This window comes from Canis aureus, chromosome 6 (genome assembly GCF_053574225.1).
Source record: "Canis aureus isolate CA01 chromosome 6, VMU_Caureus_v.1.0, whole genome shotgun sequence".
Classification (NCBI taxonomy): Eukaryota; Metazoa; Chordata; class Mammalia; order Carnivora; family Canidae; genus Canis; species Canis aureus.
The window spans coordinates 75,894,841-75,914,169 of NC_135616.1; the positions used below are offsets into that span (position 1 = coordinate 75,894,841).

A 19,329-nucleotide genomic window follows, 5' to 3' on the forward strand; every position below is an offset into this window, starting at 1 on the left:
TTTGTCACCTAAGCAATAAATCGTATCTTTAATTACATTCATTTATTCCCAGAGTCCACTGAAATCCGATGAAGAGGGTCGTAAACACAATACCATAAACCATATCCTTCTAGGTATGAATGAATATTCCTTCATTTATTATGCTCAGGAACTAAGTAATTTAGAGAGTATAAGGTTTTATCTTATAAATTTCACAGCAACTTAATTTCATTTGTGACATTTTAAAATATGAAATTTATGATCTGTAAAATGTAAACCTGATTACTCATATTTTTAAAAACATGCTTATGTACTGGAATGTCTTTTAAGTCCCTAGTCAACCAAAATGTGGCTTTGACATGCCTTACTTGCAAGTCTCTACATGCTAAAAAGATATATATAAAAACTTCTAAGTACATTCTTTAAAGATGAAATTATATTACTTGTTAATTATAAAATGAGCTCACAGCTTTTGTGCTATATTCCATAAATCCATTAGGATGATTGATAAACCACTAAATACATAAGGACTCCAAATGATAGCATGGTTTCTTTTAAAGTATGCATATCATCTTGTATAATGGGTAAAATGGAAAATCACATACATTACATTTTATAGTGTATACTCCTTATTTATGCATTCAACAGAATAAATGATCACTGTCCTAGTCTTGGACACTAGCACTTGGTCTTGTTAGTCGAAATTATGACCATTAAACATATTTCTATTTGTAAACACTGTATTTGGGTTAAGGTCTTGACTATTTTCCAAGTGTGAGTATTTATCAACAGGCACACTACTTTATGTCCTAGTACAAGTGAGAAAATAATCCTCCATTCATACTTTCTCATGCCGCTTTTATACAGTTAATTGGACAGTTTGAAAATAAATCTGAATGCATTGCTATTTGTCTCAGACATGAAACAGTTAAGAGTGATATGTGTGCCAGGGTTTTAATAGGGCTTAACAACAAAAAGCTTCAATCTTCCACTTTCACTAGATTTTGTTGCCGTGGTTTTGCTTGCTTAGGGCCATCCATCTGTTAATGTTGACTTGTAATATAGCTAAGCTCCTGCTTGCAGTTCACTAGTCTAGTTGATGTGTATGTCTGTGTGTGTGCTTGTGTGTGTCCTATATAGACACTCAGATACATAACACATTACAATTGTTAGAGTAAGTTAAGAATGGCTAATAGCATTAAAAATGGAGCAATATTTTAGATTCAGATAAATTTTGTACCTTACTTAAAGGAATTTCTCATTCTTAAAAACTCCAATAGATTTTTACAAGTAAATATTTTAAAACATAATTTTCAGTGACAGACTTAGTCAAAATGTTGTTTACTAAGACTACAGTATTTGTTCTAAAATAAAACTGATGAAAGAAGGTAAATGTGTGGTCAAGATTAAAACTGTTCTGCACCATGACCAGTGGCAGTATTCTCACTGGACCCAACTGGCCCTGTTTTCAATAAAACCAGAGGAGGATCCTTTCCCTGGAGTCCTGTTAGGCTGGGGCTGCTGTTGGAACTGTCATCTTCACACAAAAGGGAAAAGGGTTGGGTTTTACAAATGTGAAGCCTAATTGGGAGATCTCTATGGCTGTACCCTTGACATTTATTTAAGCCTCATCAACAAAACGGGAAATAACCATACTAATTAGCAGACTAGCACACAAAGTATTATTTGTTGGGGTGTAGATGTAGATTCACAATCTATTCCAAACATAAGCTAAGTAATGGAATACAGGCTTAAAACAACATACATTTTTCACTTTTTGTTCTTTTCTTTGATTATAAAACTTTATTTTTTCACTTACTAAAATATATTATTAGAATTTAAATGACCATAATCTTGTTTTCATCTTTTGAAAAACAGATAAAAATAAAGTGTTTCATTTATCCAGGTCTAACTGGAAATTACATAGCTGAGATCAACTTCTCAAATGGATAAAGAATTAGGATAAGTAAAGCCCACATTCTTTATTTTGGTCATTTTCCTGGCAATAAATTGACATCTTGAGGTCTTATAAGCTTAGAAATCAAGAGATCTCTCAATAAAGTAACCTATACATTTCTCCTCAAATCATACACCAGGATCTAAAGTTATCCCTACTTAGATTGAAGACAAATTTAGGGTCCCCACTACTTTATTGGAATAGAGGATGGTTAGTGGCTCTGGACAGTTACAACCAAGAGAAAAGAAAGCCAGTGCTGCTGTGATAGGAGATATGAAGTTCAAGATATGTGTATATGTATAAATGGGTAGCTGTCAATTATTAAGTACCTATTATGTGGCAGGTGTTTTATATACATTATATGTAATGCCCACAGCAGCTTAGCAAAATGACATGTGTCGTTATTACCACTTTACAAACGTAGAAAGTAAGGCTTAGGGACACAGTGTTTTGCTCAGTGCTAAATGCTAATACTTTTTTCAAAGTCCAGTCTCTGGCTCTCAGCACCATACCTCTGTTTCTAACTGCCCCTCCTCCACAAACACCCCACTCATCACAGACACACGATGATAGTGGTTGTAGGTACTCAACTGCCAGGATCAGTTTGTCTGCTTTTCAATCCCTATTCTGGCTCTTTATTACCTACAGAACTTCGGCCACATTTCTGCATCCCTCTGTTGTCACTAAATCTGAATAATGCAGATAACAGTCCCCAGTGTGTTTGGATTATTGAGAGTTTTAAATTAATCAATCATATAAACATACAGACAGCCTTGCTGTTAATCAAGTATCTGTCTCTTCCTCATGTTTTCCAAGTTTGCTCTAGGGTCCTTCAATGTGATTCAACTCTAAAAACTGAAGTTTGGAAAACAGCAGTTAAGAACCTCAAAATTATCTGGATCACTGAATCCCAGAGGTCCTACAGAATCTTGCTTTCAGGTAACTGAACTTACCACATGGCAAGACTTTTAAGAGAGTATGGTTATTTAAATAATCAGATGTGAGATGAGGCCCAGAGAGAACAGGCCTTCAGTGGGAGGCTGGCTCTAACATGAGAGAATGATGTTACTCTTCTAACTCGGTGAGTCTGAGACAAAGAAGAAAAGAGTGCATTCTAAGTTTGTTTCTCTTTGTAACCTTTATTTTTTTTAATAGTTTCTTAGGAAACTAAGCTGTCTTTGAGAGAGGTATTAATAAACCTGAGTATTTCAAATGATAGACACTGCACAGAAGAGACAAAGAAGGAAAACCAGATTTCTGTGATCCTTGCCTCTCCCGGGTACTTTCACTGGATGAAAGCTTTTGGGATACTGACTTCATCTGTGGATCCACAGTGTCTAGTGCCATTTCTGAAATAGTTGTGTGCTTCCTGAACAATTTTTTTTAAATCCTTGTACATCATGAATCATAGTAGGCAGGTGTGTTTGTCTCTTTGTTTTGGCTGCTAAGCAAGGGAATGGGCCTTAGTTTCTTACTGCACTTTCTTTCTCTTTGCCTTAAAGCTTATTATCTAAATTAAATATATTTTAATCTTTTGTTCTGTGTTTCTTGGTAAAATATCCATTTATTTTTGGAAATAAGTAGAATATAAACAAATGAATAAATAACCATAATGTCTCTGGATGTATTTATTGATACCTAGATTATGTCTTTAACCACATCTAACTATTCCTAGAAATGCTTACATATTTATTTTTTTGAAATGCTTACATATTTAATTGAAAATCTTAATGTGCTCAGATCCTAGTATTATTGTACTTGGAGAGACAGTAGTAAGACTACTTACTGATTTGGAAATAATCATAAAACAGTATCTTCATGGTTCTAGCATCAGCTTCTGTCTTCTATATAATACACTGAATCATATTTCTATCAAATCATTGAGACTGGATTATCTTCAAAAAGTGAACCAAGGAAGATTTTGTGGTATCAGACCCTACAGAAAAGGCAGTAGACTATATCTGGTCCCTATTGATTTCCTTGTCCAAAATGCAAACAATGTATTTGAAGCTTACTGTCTATGTAGTCTGTTTGTGTAAGTGGCTCAGTTCTCATGTGAGGACTGAGACAACAATGACCCATTAGGGTAGGCAGACCTTAAACTTCCCAGGCTTCCAGTTTGTGGTACAAAGATCCAGCCTCTAAGTACTTCAAAATACAAATTTTTACTTGTTTTTTAGAAAGAGGACTTTCTGGTAAATGATTACAAAACAATTGGAGATAGCAAAACTCTTCTGAGATTTTGTCACCATCCTTAAAACCCTTCCCTGAGAACTGCTTTCCCTATTCACCCCTACTACTTGCCAATGTCCTTGGTAATATGGCATTCTTCTTGCTTCTCTGGCTAGAGTTGACTGAACCAAGGATTAATCTTGATCCTAGTGGGCTGATGACATTCTTCCACAAGAAAGTGGATCTGGGAATAGTGGTCCATCCTAGCCACTGTTTGAAATGAGGGCCTGCAAGCACAGTGTCAGGCACACGGGAGGGACTGAGAAAGCCCATCTATGGAATGCACAGTGAGTAATCAGGCAGAGAGAACAAGAAGCCAGGTGAGAGAGAGGCAGAGAGAAGAAGGGTTGGAAGATGGGTGGTGGGGAGGCCTGATATTCTTCCCCGACTGCTTTGTCCATTTTGTGGTTCTACTCCTATCAGAGGGCTACATGCATTCCTATGCCTGATACAAGCAAAGACAAAATGTTAGGTTGCGATAAATACTACTGGGTTACAAATGATTGGATATATGGACTCTTAAATAAATTCAGCTGTGCAAAATATATATATACACAGTTATATATATTTATTTATATAATGGAATAAGTATACAAAGAAACATATATATGGGGAATACACATTACCTACAACTCAGATATTTATCACGTGGAGAGATTATTATTCAGACATTATGAGCACCTGCATAATAAACCTAAATATGTTGGCTTAACAAATTCCTATGAACCAACTAGGAAAATCATATAATTAAAAGAATAAGCCCTACTTCTCTTAATGCTTGTTAGAATCATCATTTGTCTTGTCTACCTGAAAACCACAAAATGCTAACTGATGAATACAGATAGTTGAATTAATGATATAATAAATGATGGCCATGAAAAATCAGGACAAGTATGCAATGCATGTAACCTATTATCCTATAAGGTTTTCTGTACCTTAATACAATTTACTCTATCAGAAATTGTCTAACAGAAAACAAATAAAAACAGAAATCTGTAATATATTTCATAACTAAAATAAATAAATAAATAAATAAATAAATAAATAAATAAATAAATAAATTTTGTGACTAAATTATCATAGAAATACACTGCCATGGTAAAGAAAGAAAGATATAAAAATTTAGACGAGTGGCTGAAAATAGTTTTCCTAACTTAAAACTGACATTTAGGACAGGTGTTTCTTTAAATTCAAGGGTTTTCTTTCCATCTTAAATCATCTGATAAGTAACGAAGATCTCACTGTTTTTCCCATAAAAATCAATTCACCGTGGTAAATATAACCCAAATACTCCATTATTAAGCCAATAAGCATTTGCAGAAAGTTGTTTAAGATGTTGAAGCTTGAGAACCAATAGGAATTGAACATACTAAGTGATGAAAGAAAAATAGAGATATTGATTGTAAATCCATCACTAGTTTACAAGTTAATACATGTTTTCCAGTTAACAGTAGTAGCCAGAGAAGGTTTCTATACTCGTAGAATTATTATTTCATTGAAGGGCTTGTTTTAGGTTATTCAATCAGCATTTACTACCAATATGCTGCAATTAAGCAACACTAATGTATGAAAATATACACTTATAAATGAATATACATCATAGAGAAGGCACTTAGTATGGTATAAAAATGGTCCCATGAAGGCAAAGATGTGTTTTGCTTCTCCTGGAACACCTAGAGTAGTGACTGGTGCACAGTAAGTACTGAATGATTAAATGAATGAGATTTCTTTATAAAGGTGAGAGTTTTCATACAGCTTCACTGGCCGTCTCCCCTTCCCTAGCAACACGGAGAAGCACTTTCAGGCCATTTCTCCTCTGCAGACCCAGGAAAGCGAAGTGAGTATTAGGGATGGGTTCTCATCCCATTCTCCCACTAACTCGTTATGAGTCTTAGGGTAAGTGAGGTGACCATTCTGGCTATCAATTCCTTCATCTGTAAACTTCAGTGACTAAAATAAATGAACTATAATCCAGTTAAGAATTCTTTTAAAGCTAGTTTTCTAAGGCCACTTAAAATATGATTTGGTGTATAAATTTTGCATCATTTAAACCTTCAGAAACATACTTAAGGCAAAATCAGAGATAAATGTAGCTATAATTCTAAAGACTTTCCCCCTTTAGGACAGTATCTTATATAACATCAGCATATAAGCAGAAGTTTTGAATATTTACAGCAAATTAAATATCTAACTTTAGAAAAAACAGGCATATTACTTTATATTCTGATTTCTATAGATGATTTTCATGGTCAAATTCCCATATATGAGTTTCATTTTATTTTTGTAATACAAATCTGTGATTTCCCCTTCATTGTCAAGCTATTCATACTCAATGGCAATCAGATGAGGCAATTAGTTAATCACAGAGACAACTAATTGTCTCTCTCCCCTTCCTGGACTGTGAGCTCTATGAGGACATAATAAAGTATGTAGAGACTGGCAACCTGAAATGACAGATCCCTAATCTTCTTGCAGCTTGCCCAAACATACCTACTCAATCTCCGTGACTTTAAGTGCAGGTTTTCTTATCATATGATAAAAAAAAAAAAAACTAATAGGTCCAAAATTGTTCTTAAAGAATTGGCATTACATAATTTTAGGATTTGGAGACATAAGTGTAAACCTTACCTGGGCAAGTTTTCGTTTTTCTGTATTTCCTCCCTTTTCATTGTGTAATGTGTAAACTGGTGTATATTGTACAGAACCAGAACAGGTACCATAATCCTCTTCATTTTCCTACATATGGGGAAATATACAAGAGGAATTATTTTAAAATACTTTTTAAATTACATTTAGACAAACTATCTGATACCGATATGAACAGCAAAATTATGCTTTAGATAGAAGTTTAAAAGATCTACTTGGGAAGAAAATGTATTTTTCTTTATTACGAATCAATGATTTCCAAAATCATCTCTATTTGGAATAATCTAAATAAAATTTGTACACAGATTATTAACTCTCATCACAAAAATGGAAGTTTTAAGTAATACTTTTTCTTCAAAGGTAGAAATTCAGAACTGACAAAATCTGCAAAGATGTAACATGTACTCAAATCGAAAACACACACATATTCATACATATGCAATATTCATAGATTCAAATATGTATCTTCAAAAACAACCCTCTTTACATTAAGAACATGCTTCAAATTAAAGTAGCCACTGTTGCAAAGACCCTAGAAAACCAAATGATGGCATTCCTGGATTACTTCTGCACCAAAGACCATCTTTATAAAGAAATTCTCAGCTTGAAGCAAGAATTTCAATTGTGATATCAAGGCAATCAACTTTATGAAAACATACATCCTGTTAAAGCATCTTTGAAGATCTCCATTGTTCTGTGATAAAATATGCAAACAATAAAGAGATTATTCAGTAGATGCATATAGAATGGCAGATAGTTGCCAGAGGGCTTGTTATGAAAAATACATTGTTGAACAAAGGGCTAAGCATATTTCAAACATCATTAAAAACATAAATCTCATGTGATTTGTAAAGTTTAAGCTTCAAACCAATGCAAGAATCAAGGAAGAATGAAAAGAAGAATATGACATACCTTGTGTTTTAGCTTACTCTTCACTTCCTTTATTCCCTGCTTTGCATGATTTTTTGCCTAGAAAAGGGTAACACAAGTGTCTGGCTCAGCATGGTTCTATTACCATTTAAAGGGTAAGTAGATGAGATCTCACTTCATGGAACTTGCTAATAACATCCTACTATTTAGAAAAAGAACATATTATAACCTAAAACTTTTTTCAGGAAGAGCACACCACTTACTATTATATCTGAATTAGTGAAAACATGATTAGTCTCTATTTGCATACTAGTATCCTACAAAGGCTAACATGTAGCCTATTTTGCCTCCTAAACTATAGAAAACATAGGAGTCAATCAGATGACTACACTACTCAGTCTTAATTTGAAATTGTGATTAACTGGGGGTGAAAAGGAGAAAGCACACCATCATAGCAGCAGGCTATTCGCACAAATGTTTGGACTTTAAGAAACGGGCAACTTTACAAAGCTTTATCGAAGTGCTTTTATATGCAGAAACAAGTTTTTAATAGCAGAGATATCTTAATGTTATAGCTATTTCACGTCCAGTTTTTCTGGCACAAATTAAAAGTCACTTAACGAAAGATGCTATCCTCATGTTCCATAGGGAATCTCACTGCAGCATTTGAGCCTCTCAGGTCCTGATATGATTCCTGCAGGATATAATTTAACTAAAGACAACTATGGCCCTTCCATAAAAGCCTTGGCCTTTATTCCACTGGGAATTCCCAGAGTGGCCAGAGTAGAAAAGAAAAGAAATTCACATTTATATCATGTTTCCTCAGTATATGACTATATGCTGGGTACCTAGCATGTATCAGCTCATTTAACCATCACAATTTGAAATTAATACCATTATTATTACATTTTACAAATAAGGAAACTGATTCAGGGGGGATCAGTCTGCATAGCCTATATTCAAATCTGGGCCTATATAATTTCTAAGTCCAACTTCTTCCCTTCTCAAAGGAGAAAGAAGAACTAAAGTTTTAAAAATATATCCAGGGCGTCTAAGCCTCATGAGAAAAAAGACATTATGAGTCTCATTCTATAGACATGGAAACTAAGGTCATACAGACTTAAGACATTCCAACTCCTGGAACCCATGGGTGGCTCATTTGGTTAAGTATCTGCCCTCGGCTCTGGTCATGATCCCAGGGTCCTGGGATTGAGCCCCTAGTCGGCCCTCTGCTCAGCAGGGAGCCTGCTTCTTCCTCTTCCCCTGCCTGCCATTCTGCTTACCGGTGTTCTCTCTGTCAAATAAATAAATAAAATCTTAAAACAACAACAACAACAACAACTTTCCAACTCTAGTGTTCTTGTTCCTTCTACCAAACCATCCCACTTTCCCAAGTTACTTCTAGGAAGAGTGAATACATGTCTTCCCAAGTTCATTTACGGGAAGGCTCTTAATTCTTTCCTGTTAATATCTGTAGTACCTAATATAAAATTCAGTATATAGTAACTGCTTCAAGAAATGTCTAAAACTCAACTAAACAATTATTTCTTTATTGTAAGTGAGGTAAAATCAAAACATATTACACACAGTAAGAGATAACCTAAAAGCCAAACACTAAATTATATTTCCATAGTTCTTTAGAATTAATAAAGCATTTTCACATCCATTGTTTTACTGGTAAAGCCACTGAATCTACTTAGAGAGCCTGTATATTTTTTAATATTTTATTTATTCATTCATGAGAGACACGCAGAGAGAGGCAGAGACATGGGCAGAGGGAGAAGCAGACTCCCTGCAGGACTCAATCCCAGGACCCCGGGGTTCACGAATTGAGCCAAAGGCAGGACACTCAACCACTGAGCCACCCAGGTGACTCAAAGGGTCCTGTATTAATCCCTACATTCCCATTAGGTAAAAATGAGTAACTACCAAGAAAATGTTCCTGTTTCCATCTCCTAGAATTTGTCTCCATCTATGCTCTTATTCTGTCTATACTCTAATTTTTCTAAATATCCTCTATTCTTTCGAAATTCCCTTGATTCACACTAATCTTTTCAGATGCTCCTATGCATATAAAGTTGAATTGAGAGTGAGTCATGGTTCTAAATGCCCTCCCCCCTCCACTGACCTCTTTCAGACTATTTGGAAGATGGGGCACAGGTTTTCAATACCAAGTCAAAATTAAGCAATAAATATCCCCTACAGAGAAGCATCCAGCAAATAATTTAAAATGCAAAAACCTAACAAGAAAGTTGACTCAGAAAATCTTTTAGCCAAATTAATTATGTCTTCACTTTACTGTTACTTTCAGATTGATAAGAAAAGTATATGTGTTAATTCTAGTTTTCTTTACGATCTTTGCAAGCATAGAAAAATATAAGCATAAAAAGCACAGAAGAAATGTTCTAAGCATAGAAAAACTGTTCTCTGAATAGGACAAAATCATTATTTCCTTCAACAAATATATTTTCAATTCTTTTGTAGTATGTTCAAAACACAGAGTGAAGTGACAGTGCTATAAACATAAAATTAGCAGGGACAGTACTTCTGTCACTCACAGTATGTATCACACTCACTTCTCTAACTCATATAACCAGTACAACACCTAGTTTATTAGAGATACTCAATTTACTGAATGAATGAAACAGTTTAAAACATGGTTCCCAGTTTTTAAAAATTTACTATGTATGGAAAGTCAAGTAAATAAATTCTGTTAAACCCATTCAAGACAGATTAGAATTTTTGTTCATAGTAATCTGTGGTCAAAGGAGGAAGTTCAAGAGTTCATATTTCAGAATATGAGCATACTGGAAAGAGTAGTTTTAGATACAACTACGAAAGTCATAAATTGACTTTATTTGTCCCAAACCTCTTGACTTTGTGATTCATGTACAACATGATCATGAAATAAATGGTAAAAGTGATTAAATATATTCTGAAGATCTTCATTTGCCTGAAATTAATTTAGGAAATAATCTTCCAGAGAGAATTTTAACTAGGAAACATTTTACTATTCTGCAGAAAATAAACACTCTACTGATTAGAAAGATAAAATATGAAAAATGAATGAAATTTTGAACATGCTTATTTCTGGGATTTTTGGAAAATATGAGTGAAATTAAGGAGAAAAACACATTTAGCAAAATAATATAACACAATTTCTCTAAGCCTGAGGAAAAACTTCAAGTATTTGTTCAAGGAATAAAATAAAGGGCACTTGACGAGGAAACATTTTTTAGAATCTTAAATGAATGTGAGAAACAAGGCTAGCCTAATGTTTCTCATGGCAGCCATATGCTATTTCATTGTAAAAAAACAAAATCTCTCCAAAAACTCTCCAAAAATCAAATCACCAGTATTATAAGAAGATAGTGATATATTCAGAGAGGTTTTCCAGAAAAACTATGAAATGACCAAACAAAATGCAGGGGCTGATGTTTCCCAGGAAAAATCATGACCTCTTCCTACTCTTACATTATGATAAGGCTTCAAACAGTTCAGAATTTTGGCCCCTTTTTTTGAATCCATTCTGTAGATTAGCTTTCCTACTATAATATGTAATCTTTGAAACGTTTTTTTTTTTTTAACAGTAATGGTAGCTACATATATGTCATAATTGTAAGTTAAAACAAGAAAAGAAGTTCAAAGCTTATTTAAAATGTAGTATTCCATTGTTAATTCAATCACATCAATTCCTTTACTGAGAAAGCATTTGAAGATAAATTCCTATAAAATGAAAATTATTGCCCTTGGGCGCCTGAGTGGCTCAGTAAGCGGATAAGTGGAGTGTTGGACTCTTCGGCTCAGGTCATGATCTCAGAGTCATGAGATGGAGCCCAGCACTGGGCTCTTTTGTGTTCAGTGTGGAGTCTGCTTGAGATTCTCTCTCCCTCTTCCTCTGCCCCTTCCCATGCTGCACATGCTCGCTCCCACTCTCTCTTCTCTCTCTCAAGTAAATAAATAAATAAAATCCTAAACTACTGCTCTGAATATTTTTATTTTATTTATATATTTATTTTATTTATTGCATTTAAAAAAATACTTTACTAAATACCAACCCCCTAAGAGATAAAGATGTGTGCAGGCAAAACAAGTGTTGAAATAGAAGTATGTCTACAGGCCCTATGAGCACACAGAATGTAGAGAAAAACCCTTGGAGTGTGGGGTTATAAATATGGAAATTTTTGTTCAGGGAAACAACTATGCCTAAACTAAACCTTTAATAGGATGAATTAGTGTTTACTGGGTGAATAAAATCCAAGAAATAAATGTTTCAGTTAGTAGACATGGATTATATAAGAATAGAGGCAGAAGAGAACATCTTGCATTCATGAAATTAGGAGTAGCTCAGTATCTTTAGGGATATGGCAGGCTCAGAGGGTTGGGGTGAATTGAAAGGACATAGGGGTCAAGGTCTTACAAGGTCTTAAATGGTCTTATTTATCACATTAAAGAGATTTTTATTTCATTATTTATTCTGTGTTATTGCTATTGATACAGGTGTTCTTAAATTTTACTAAAACCTAAAATAAAATCACTGAAGAATTTTAATTATGGAGAGTCAAGTATCTTTGAGGGAAGAGAAACTGCCATATTTTTCTATTTTTTCCTACTTAAGCCTCAAGTATACAATGAGAATTTAAAATACATTGTTAAATGAAAGAATCAAATCTTTAAAAATGGCACTTCATTATGGGCTGTTTCAATTTAAGTTCACAATCTTGCTGATAGCTTTGAAATAAACTGAAGAATTGTTTTTAGATTACATAAAGGGAATATCCTTTCTATATAGTAGTTGTAAAAACTGAATTCACTTTGGTCAATATTAACTCTGAATTTTTTAAAAGAAAAAATAGGAAGTATTCTAGACTTATATGTCTGTAGGGTAGGAAAATGTATTATCAAAAGAATTTTTTAAAAGATTTATTTATTTATTCATGAGAGACACACAGAGAGAGGCAGAGACACAGGCAGAGAGAGAAGCAGGTTCCTTACAGGGAGTCCAATGTGGGACTCTATCCCAGATCCTGGGATCATGCCCTGAGCTGAAGGCAGACGCTCAACCACTGAGCCACCCAGGCGTCCCATCAATAGAATTTTTAAATATCAAAAGAAAACTTACAAATTTATATGCTGTCCGTACAGCTGGAGTTGCTTTGGTCATTGCTGTGTTAAATAGTGCACCTCCTTTCTACAAAGGGAAAAACAGAAACATATTTCCAAAAATTTTAAACCAGACTGTCCTGAAAGCAAAGCATTATTAATAGTATAGAAAAAGAGCTTTACTCAAAGTTAAACAAAGACCTACAGAAATTATGTCACATTAAGTGTTTTCAAACTTTCATACACTATAGTAATTTCAGACAAAATATAAACATTCTACTCTGTTCTTTTAGTTAGTGTAATATATGATTTAAGAATCATTGTATCTTTGCAGTTTAGGCAGACTTGAGCAATATGACCAGTAATAGGTTTATATTTAAAACTTAGTAAAAAAAAAAAAAAATGAGCTACAATCAACTCTTTATTGTTTTAAGGTTGAACAATAAAGCCTAAATCTGTGGAGGCAAGTTTTACATTTAAAAAATCACATTAACAAAAGCACATTACCAAAAATGATAAAACTACCCTCGAATCCTGCTTGTAATTCCTTTGTTTTAGGATGTAATAGAAGGTTACAATAACATCTTGCTTTTCAAATTGTGGCATTTATGGAACAAAAGCTTTCCATTTTAAAATTATGGTATCAAATTATAATAACATAAAATAAAAATATTTAAAATGTGAAAAAATATACAAACATTTCAAATATTGCCAATTAACAGCGTAAGTATAAGTAGTATTCTTTTATTGAACATTTCTCCATATATACTTGAGTGAAGGAATTAAAAACAGTGAAGGATTATCATTACCTTGACAGTATGCACCCACTGTTGATATGACCTTGGGTTCCCTGGAAAATATAAAAATAAGATGTCAGGAATATTTAATCTAAAATAAGTCCATAAACTAAAATTAATCAAGAACTAACATTTCCAGGTTTTTAGCAGGCAAATTTTATTTATCTGCAATGTTGTGAAAAAAGCAGTGGTATCTGAAGAACTATTAAATTGTTCTAATTCTTAGGAACACGGTGATTAGAATGTTTAAGAATAGACATTTTTTCTTCACTCCCATATGAAGGCAACATATCTTCTTTCATTTTAATATCACATTCAGAGTGGGAAAATATATCCCCTTTTTTGAAATCCAAGATTCCTATGTCTTTTATAATAAATTTTCAATGTTTTATGTCTATGTTGTCTTGTAAAAGTTTGCCTCTTTTATGCAACTGGGTTCATTTAAAAATAACACTGCAGGTGCAAAGGGAAAGAAAAAACTAGAAGGGAATTTAAAAATTGCAAAGAAACTTGAAGACAAAAAGCAATTATTCTATGTCTTTTTATTATTAACATTAATTGATAGCAAATTTTACTATAATGCAATTAAATCACAGTCATGGTTCTTAAGATATTCTCTAGTCATAAATCCAAGTTTGAAAGATACTACCCAAGGAAATATGAAGCAAATGAAAGTTATAGTCTACAGAATATGATGGTTATTAGAAAGTTCAAATACTGACAAAGTTCTTTTTTTTAAGTTTTTATTCAAGTTCCAGTTAGTTAACATACAGTGTAATATTACTTTCAGGTGTACAATACAGTGATTCAACACTTCCATACAACACCCAGTGCTCATCACAAGTGCACTCCTTAAAACCAGTTCTAATAAACCTAGTAATCATATTTGGCTCCAAATATGGTAATTTAATCAATAAAATTATTTCAGAAGGCAAAAAACCAATACACAGTCTCAAGTAATGTTTTGTATCAACTTGATTTCTTTTACCTTCTTGGTTTAAATGCTTAAAAAAACAAAATCCTGATGGCTACTGAGAGACTTTCCAGTACAGGTAATCCCTAAAACAGATTATGATCTGTTCTTTTTTTAATTGAAGTAGTTGACATATTACATTATATTAGTTTCAAATATAGAGCATAATTATTCGATACTTCTATATATTGCAAAATGATCACCACATAAATCTTGTTAACATCTGTCACCATATATGTTCTCTACTTGTATGTAGTTGTGTTCTTTTAAAAAAATTCATTACCTTGCTGTTATTACAATAGAAGCAGAATGAACCCAGCCCAAGAATTGACTTCCAGCTGTTTTTTTTGCATTCCTAATCAACATCATGCAAAATGTGTCCCAGTCTGAAATTACTCCTGTAATTAAAAATCTTTCTCTAATTAAAAAAAGAAAATCAAGAAACAATCCCCATTGTGAAAAACATCTCTTACTACTACTCAGCACTGCACTTCACTTTTCTAGAAGAAAATACATGGGCAAAAATGATATTTTTTTCTAATTTTATGAAATGATTATAGCAAAATGTATCTATGTAAAAGTCTCCATAAATAAGCTTTGCAGTGTTTAAAAACGATGAGTTTCAGGTGGTATTTGCCCTGAACAATTTTTTAAATCATATTTCCTTTGTAGAATGACAAAAAAATTAAACTTATTCTAATCAACTTATTTCCAAGGAGAGTTTATTAAATACAAAAAAATAAACAGTGTATCTTTATCTAGACTGTTCATATGCTTTTATTTCTCTATTAAAAGTTCTCATCAGTTCATATACTTACTAACTTCTCTATTAAAAATCACACATTTAAGACTTGCTTACTATTTATAGTAATTTGGAAAGTGCTTTATTTTCACCCTTTTTCCAAAATGAAATGAAGAAAGTAGAAAGAGAAACATTAACTTCTATATAACTAGTTAGAACACTGTCAATCCAGAAAATACTTTTTTAAGTCTCTAAACTACAAAGAAAATAAGTATCATAAAACATCAGAGCAGTTTTAGAAAGTTCAGTGTCTTATTTCAAGTTGTGAGGAACAAAAATGGCTCCTATGAGGCTCTTCAGAGGTCACAAAATGTTTTCTACCTACCTACATTACTTTATTTAAGATGTGTTTTTACACTCTTAAGATAGGCAAAGCGAGGTAGCACAGTTCAATGAGGGAGCAAGTAGGTTTTGGAGTACAATGGATCTGAGAGTTCAAGTCCACTGTATCCTTGTAAACTATGCAATTTGGGACTAGGTCTTTAACCTGGCTGCTACAATGTTACTTAGTACAATACCTGGAACATTACAGTTACACCAAAAATGTAAGTCATTATTGTCAGTAACATGCCAAAGGTTCTGAGGTGGTACATTATTTGCCCAAGGTTGCAAAGATAGCAATTGAGAAAGAAAAAGAATCTAGGTATTTGAATTCTTGGTTCAGTAGTCCTTCAACTCTGAAATTCTACCTCTTAAGATTGCTTAATAAAATATGATAAAACAGAGATTTCCTCTGTACCACTTCACACTAATTTCATTAGAAAGCAGATACCTTGAGAAGAAACAGTTGGCAGAATGAGCAATAATAATCCAGAATTATATGCAGAGGGGAAAACAGGAAGTCCCTAAATAAACTGCTTGAGATGATAGGGAAACATGTGGTACAATTTAGGTAGATTCTTGTTAAAGAAATTTTTAAAAGATATTTGTATCTCTAAATTTAGTGCTTTTCATATTGAAAGCTTCTATTTCCACAAAATTTATGAGACAAGCACATTATTCTTAAAAAAAAAATTTAAGGCTGTTTTTCTTCTTAAAAATGGATCTGAATGCCAAAAAAAATGTCTGAGTTCTTCCACCAAAGTAACTGGATTATGGAAATAACCATTATTGAGGAAATTCCTAACATTGTTCTCATTAAACATACGAGTGATTTTCTCACACTCAAGGACAAAATTATCTTTGTTTCTCACTTGTGTAAAGATTTCTTCTTCAAATGTATTTGTTTAAATTCCAGTGATTTGGAGTTACTTCTCAAAAAACATAAATTTACCTAAATGGTTCAGTGAAGACAGAAAAATGCCGCTAAAGCAGATGACTACCTACTACCTCTTCAAATTCCCTTGGTGCTTTGGTCAGTACAATAAATAAAAGATTGATCAGATTATATGAGGAAATCACTGAAGAAACAAATGCTAATGAAGAATAACTATATGCTTCTACATAAAATCAATCTGAAAATGTTTCTCCTTTTTAAAATTTAGATAATTGGAATTGGATTTTAAAAACTAGTCTTATTTTAAGTGAAAAAATAATATGCAAAAAACCCCACCCATGTTCTTAACTACTCAATATTCCTTAGCTGCTTTTTCATAGACCAATACGTGTGTTTACCTAATTGCATCATTTGTTCTACTCATGTCCACTTTTATTACCTTTCAACCTCTGGATATTCTTCACTTTACACACTTCCTGGTATTACTTCCCTGTTAAGATTGAATATTCTACAAGGGTCTCATGAAAAAAATCAGGAGTAACAGAGATTTCTTTAACAGCCCTGACTGCAGGGATTCACAGGACAGAAAATGGTTTTTGGAAATCTGTACGCATCCACAGTCTGTAACCATAGTTCTAGATTCAATCTGGATCTAGATTTTCTATGTATGACTGTCCTGCCCTGTATATTTTTATCGGAGCCACAATCATTATAAAATTCTATGATGCTCACATTCATTTTATCATAATTGTGTATACTGGCAGCAAATATCGCATACAAACTGCCACTGTAACGACACAGAAAGGGGAGAAACTAAATGCTTCTCTGAAACATCCTAATAATTTTTGTTTCAAGGAACATAATTTTTTCCTCAGCTTTAGCAAATGTTGATTTCTCTTATAGTGATCCTTCTTAGGGCTTTATGTGTACAAAATCTTCAACAGATAATCAAGGGATGGGAATTTTACTTTTATCCAATCAGAGTAGAGAAAGTTTGGGTAGTGCTCTTGTTTACTGAATGTCTTCCAATTAAGATTTCTTATCATAAGAAAGCAATATATTATCGTTATTAAAGCAAGAGCTTTGAAGCCAGGCAGATACATGTCGAGCTTAGACTCTAGCCCCAGTAGCTATGTGACCTTGAGGAAGCTGTTGAGGTAAGTGCCCTCATAAAGCTGGGGATGGATAATCAAAATACCCCATAGGTGCTGTGAGGATTAAATGAGATAAAATTGGTAGAGCTCTTCTAAGAGATCCTGCCACATGTTAATAAGTAGGAACAAGTATAGTTATTATCACTATGAGAGAAACAACAGTTAAAATAGTTTGCTTCTTTGAAAAACAGTTTCATATCATGATATAGACATATTCTTTCTTACAAATGTAGGTTAAGTGACAAATGTATAATGTTCTTTTATCTATATATCTCCTCATTTATAAGAACATTACTACTTTTTACTAGATCATTCATATTTTTATTTAAAACCTGAACAAATTGTGCTTTCCTTTCTTCTGAGAATAATCTCTATGTATCTCTAAAATAATAAACTAAAATAATTAAAAAATAACACTTGCTAACCAGGCATAATTTTTAATATACTTTCTTGCTGTACACACTGAAATTAGTACTTGTTGAACTATGCTTTCCTTTTGAGTCAGTACTGCCCCCGCCACCACCAAATTAAGATAGGTGTTCAAAATCTTTTTCATTTTTAGAAAGGACAACAAAGTGCTTGGCATGAAGTTGAACTGAAAATGTAGCAGTCTCTAAGTCAGATGCCAACTGGCGATCAATTTTTTATCCTTTTTAAACCATAAGGCCTTTAATGAACAATTTTAGCAACCGCTTTCCCACTGGAAAAGCCCATCTATTCTCTATTCTAGTACAGAGGTATCTGGACTAATGGTTAAGACTACAGAATTTAACTATACAAAACGATCATAGTTCTACCCCATTACTGTCACAAGATGTCATCTTCAATTCCTTATAAGATACTAGCCCCACGGGTCATAAAAATAATGAGACAGCAGTTATATAAATACTGAATAGATGCCTCAAGCAATTTGTCCATGAGCTGACAATATTTTGCTTGTCTGAGTTGAAAAGCAGAAAAGCCTTATTTTAACACAAAAATTCCATTGAAGCTAAATTTTTACCCATGAGTTGAGGAAAGCAAGGAGCTGAATGACTGACTGCACACTTGGCTTACTTGCTGAGTCAAGTAAACTAAAGTTTTTCCCAAAGCTAAATGCTTTCAATGAAATGTTATACTTATGTCAGATGAAGATCCATAAATGCTCAGTTCCTTTGTACCTCTTTTAATGAACAAATTATCTAAATGGTTTTTGTATTTCTATGGTACAAAAATATATCTTATTTAGGAATAAAATTAAATTTGGGGAAATCTGTAGATGAGTACTTATTACTCTTTGTTTTTTCATGTTTTATTTCTCAATTCTAGTAACTATTTATTCACACATATCCCAAAGACATTTTCCCCAAAATTAAACCTATAAATAAAGAGAAAAAATTACTATTATACATGGTGAGAATGAACATCAGAGATTTTTGTTTGTTTAGTCCACCCCGTATCTGGAACAGTGCCTAGTATATAGGTAAACACTTAGCACAAATACCAGCTGAATAAATCAATGTGACATTTCAAGGACTCCAGCAAAATTCTCTGCCAGAGTCAGGACTATATACCAGAGCAATCATGTACAAAGTACCAGTTCATAAGTCATTAACTGCCT

General features: G+C 33.2%; 1 protein-coding gene across 10 annotated transcripts in view; it reads right to left on the minus strand.

Annotated features, from left to right (window-relative positions):
* DENND1B (DENN domain containing 1B) overlaps positions 1-19,329 on the minus strand; it is a 260,965-nt gene that overhangs the window by 28,560 nt on the left and 213,076 nt on the right. For all 10 annotated transcript variants that reach the window (XM_077902342.1, XM_077902344.1, XM_077902343.1 and 7 more), the window contains 4 exons: positions 13,597-13,637; positions 12,807-12,875; positions 7,727-7,783; positions 6,797-6,904 (listed from right to left, as the gene is read on the minus strand). In XM_077902342.1, the coding sequence (XP_077758468.1) occupies positions 6,797-6,904; positions 7,727-7,783; positions 12,807-12,875; positions 13,597-13,637 (275 nt within the window). The remainder of the gene's footprint in view (positions 1-6,796; positions 6,905-7,726; positions 7,784-12,806; positions 12,876-13,596; positions 13,638-19,329) is intronic.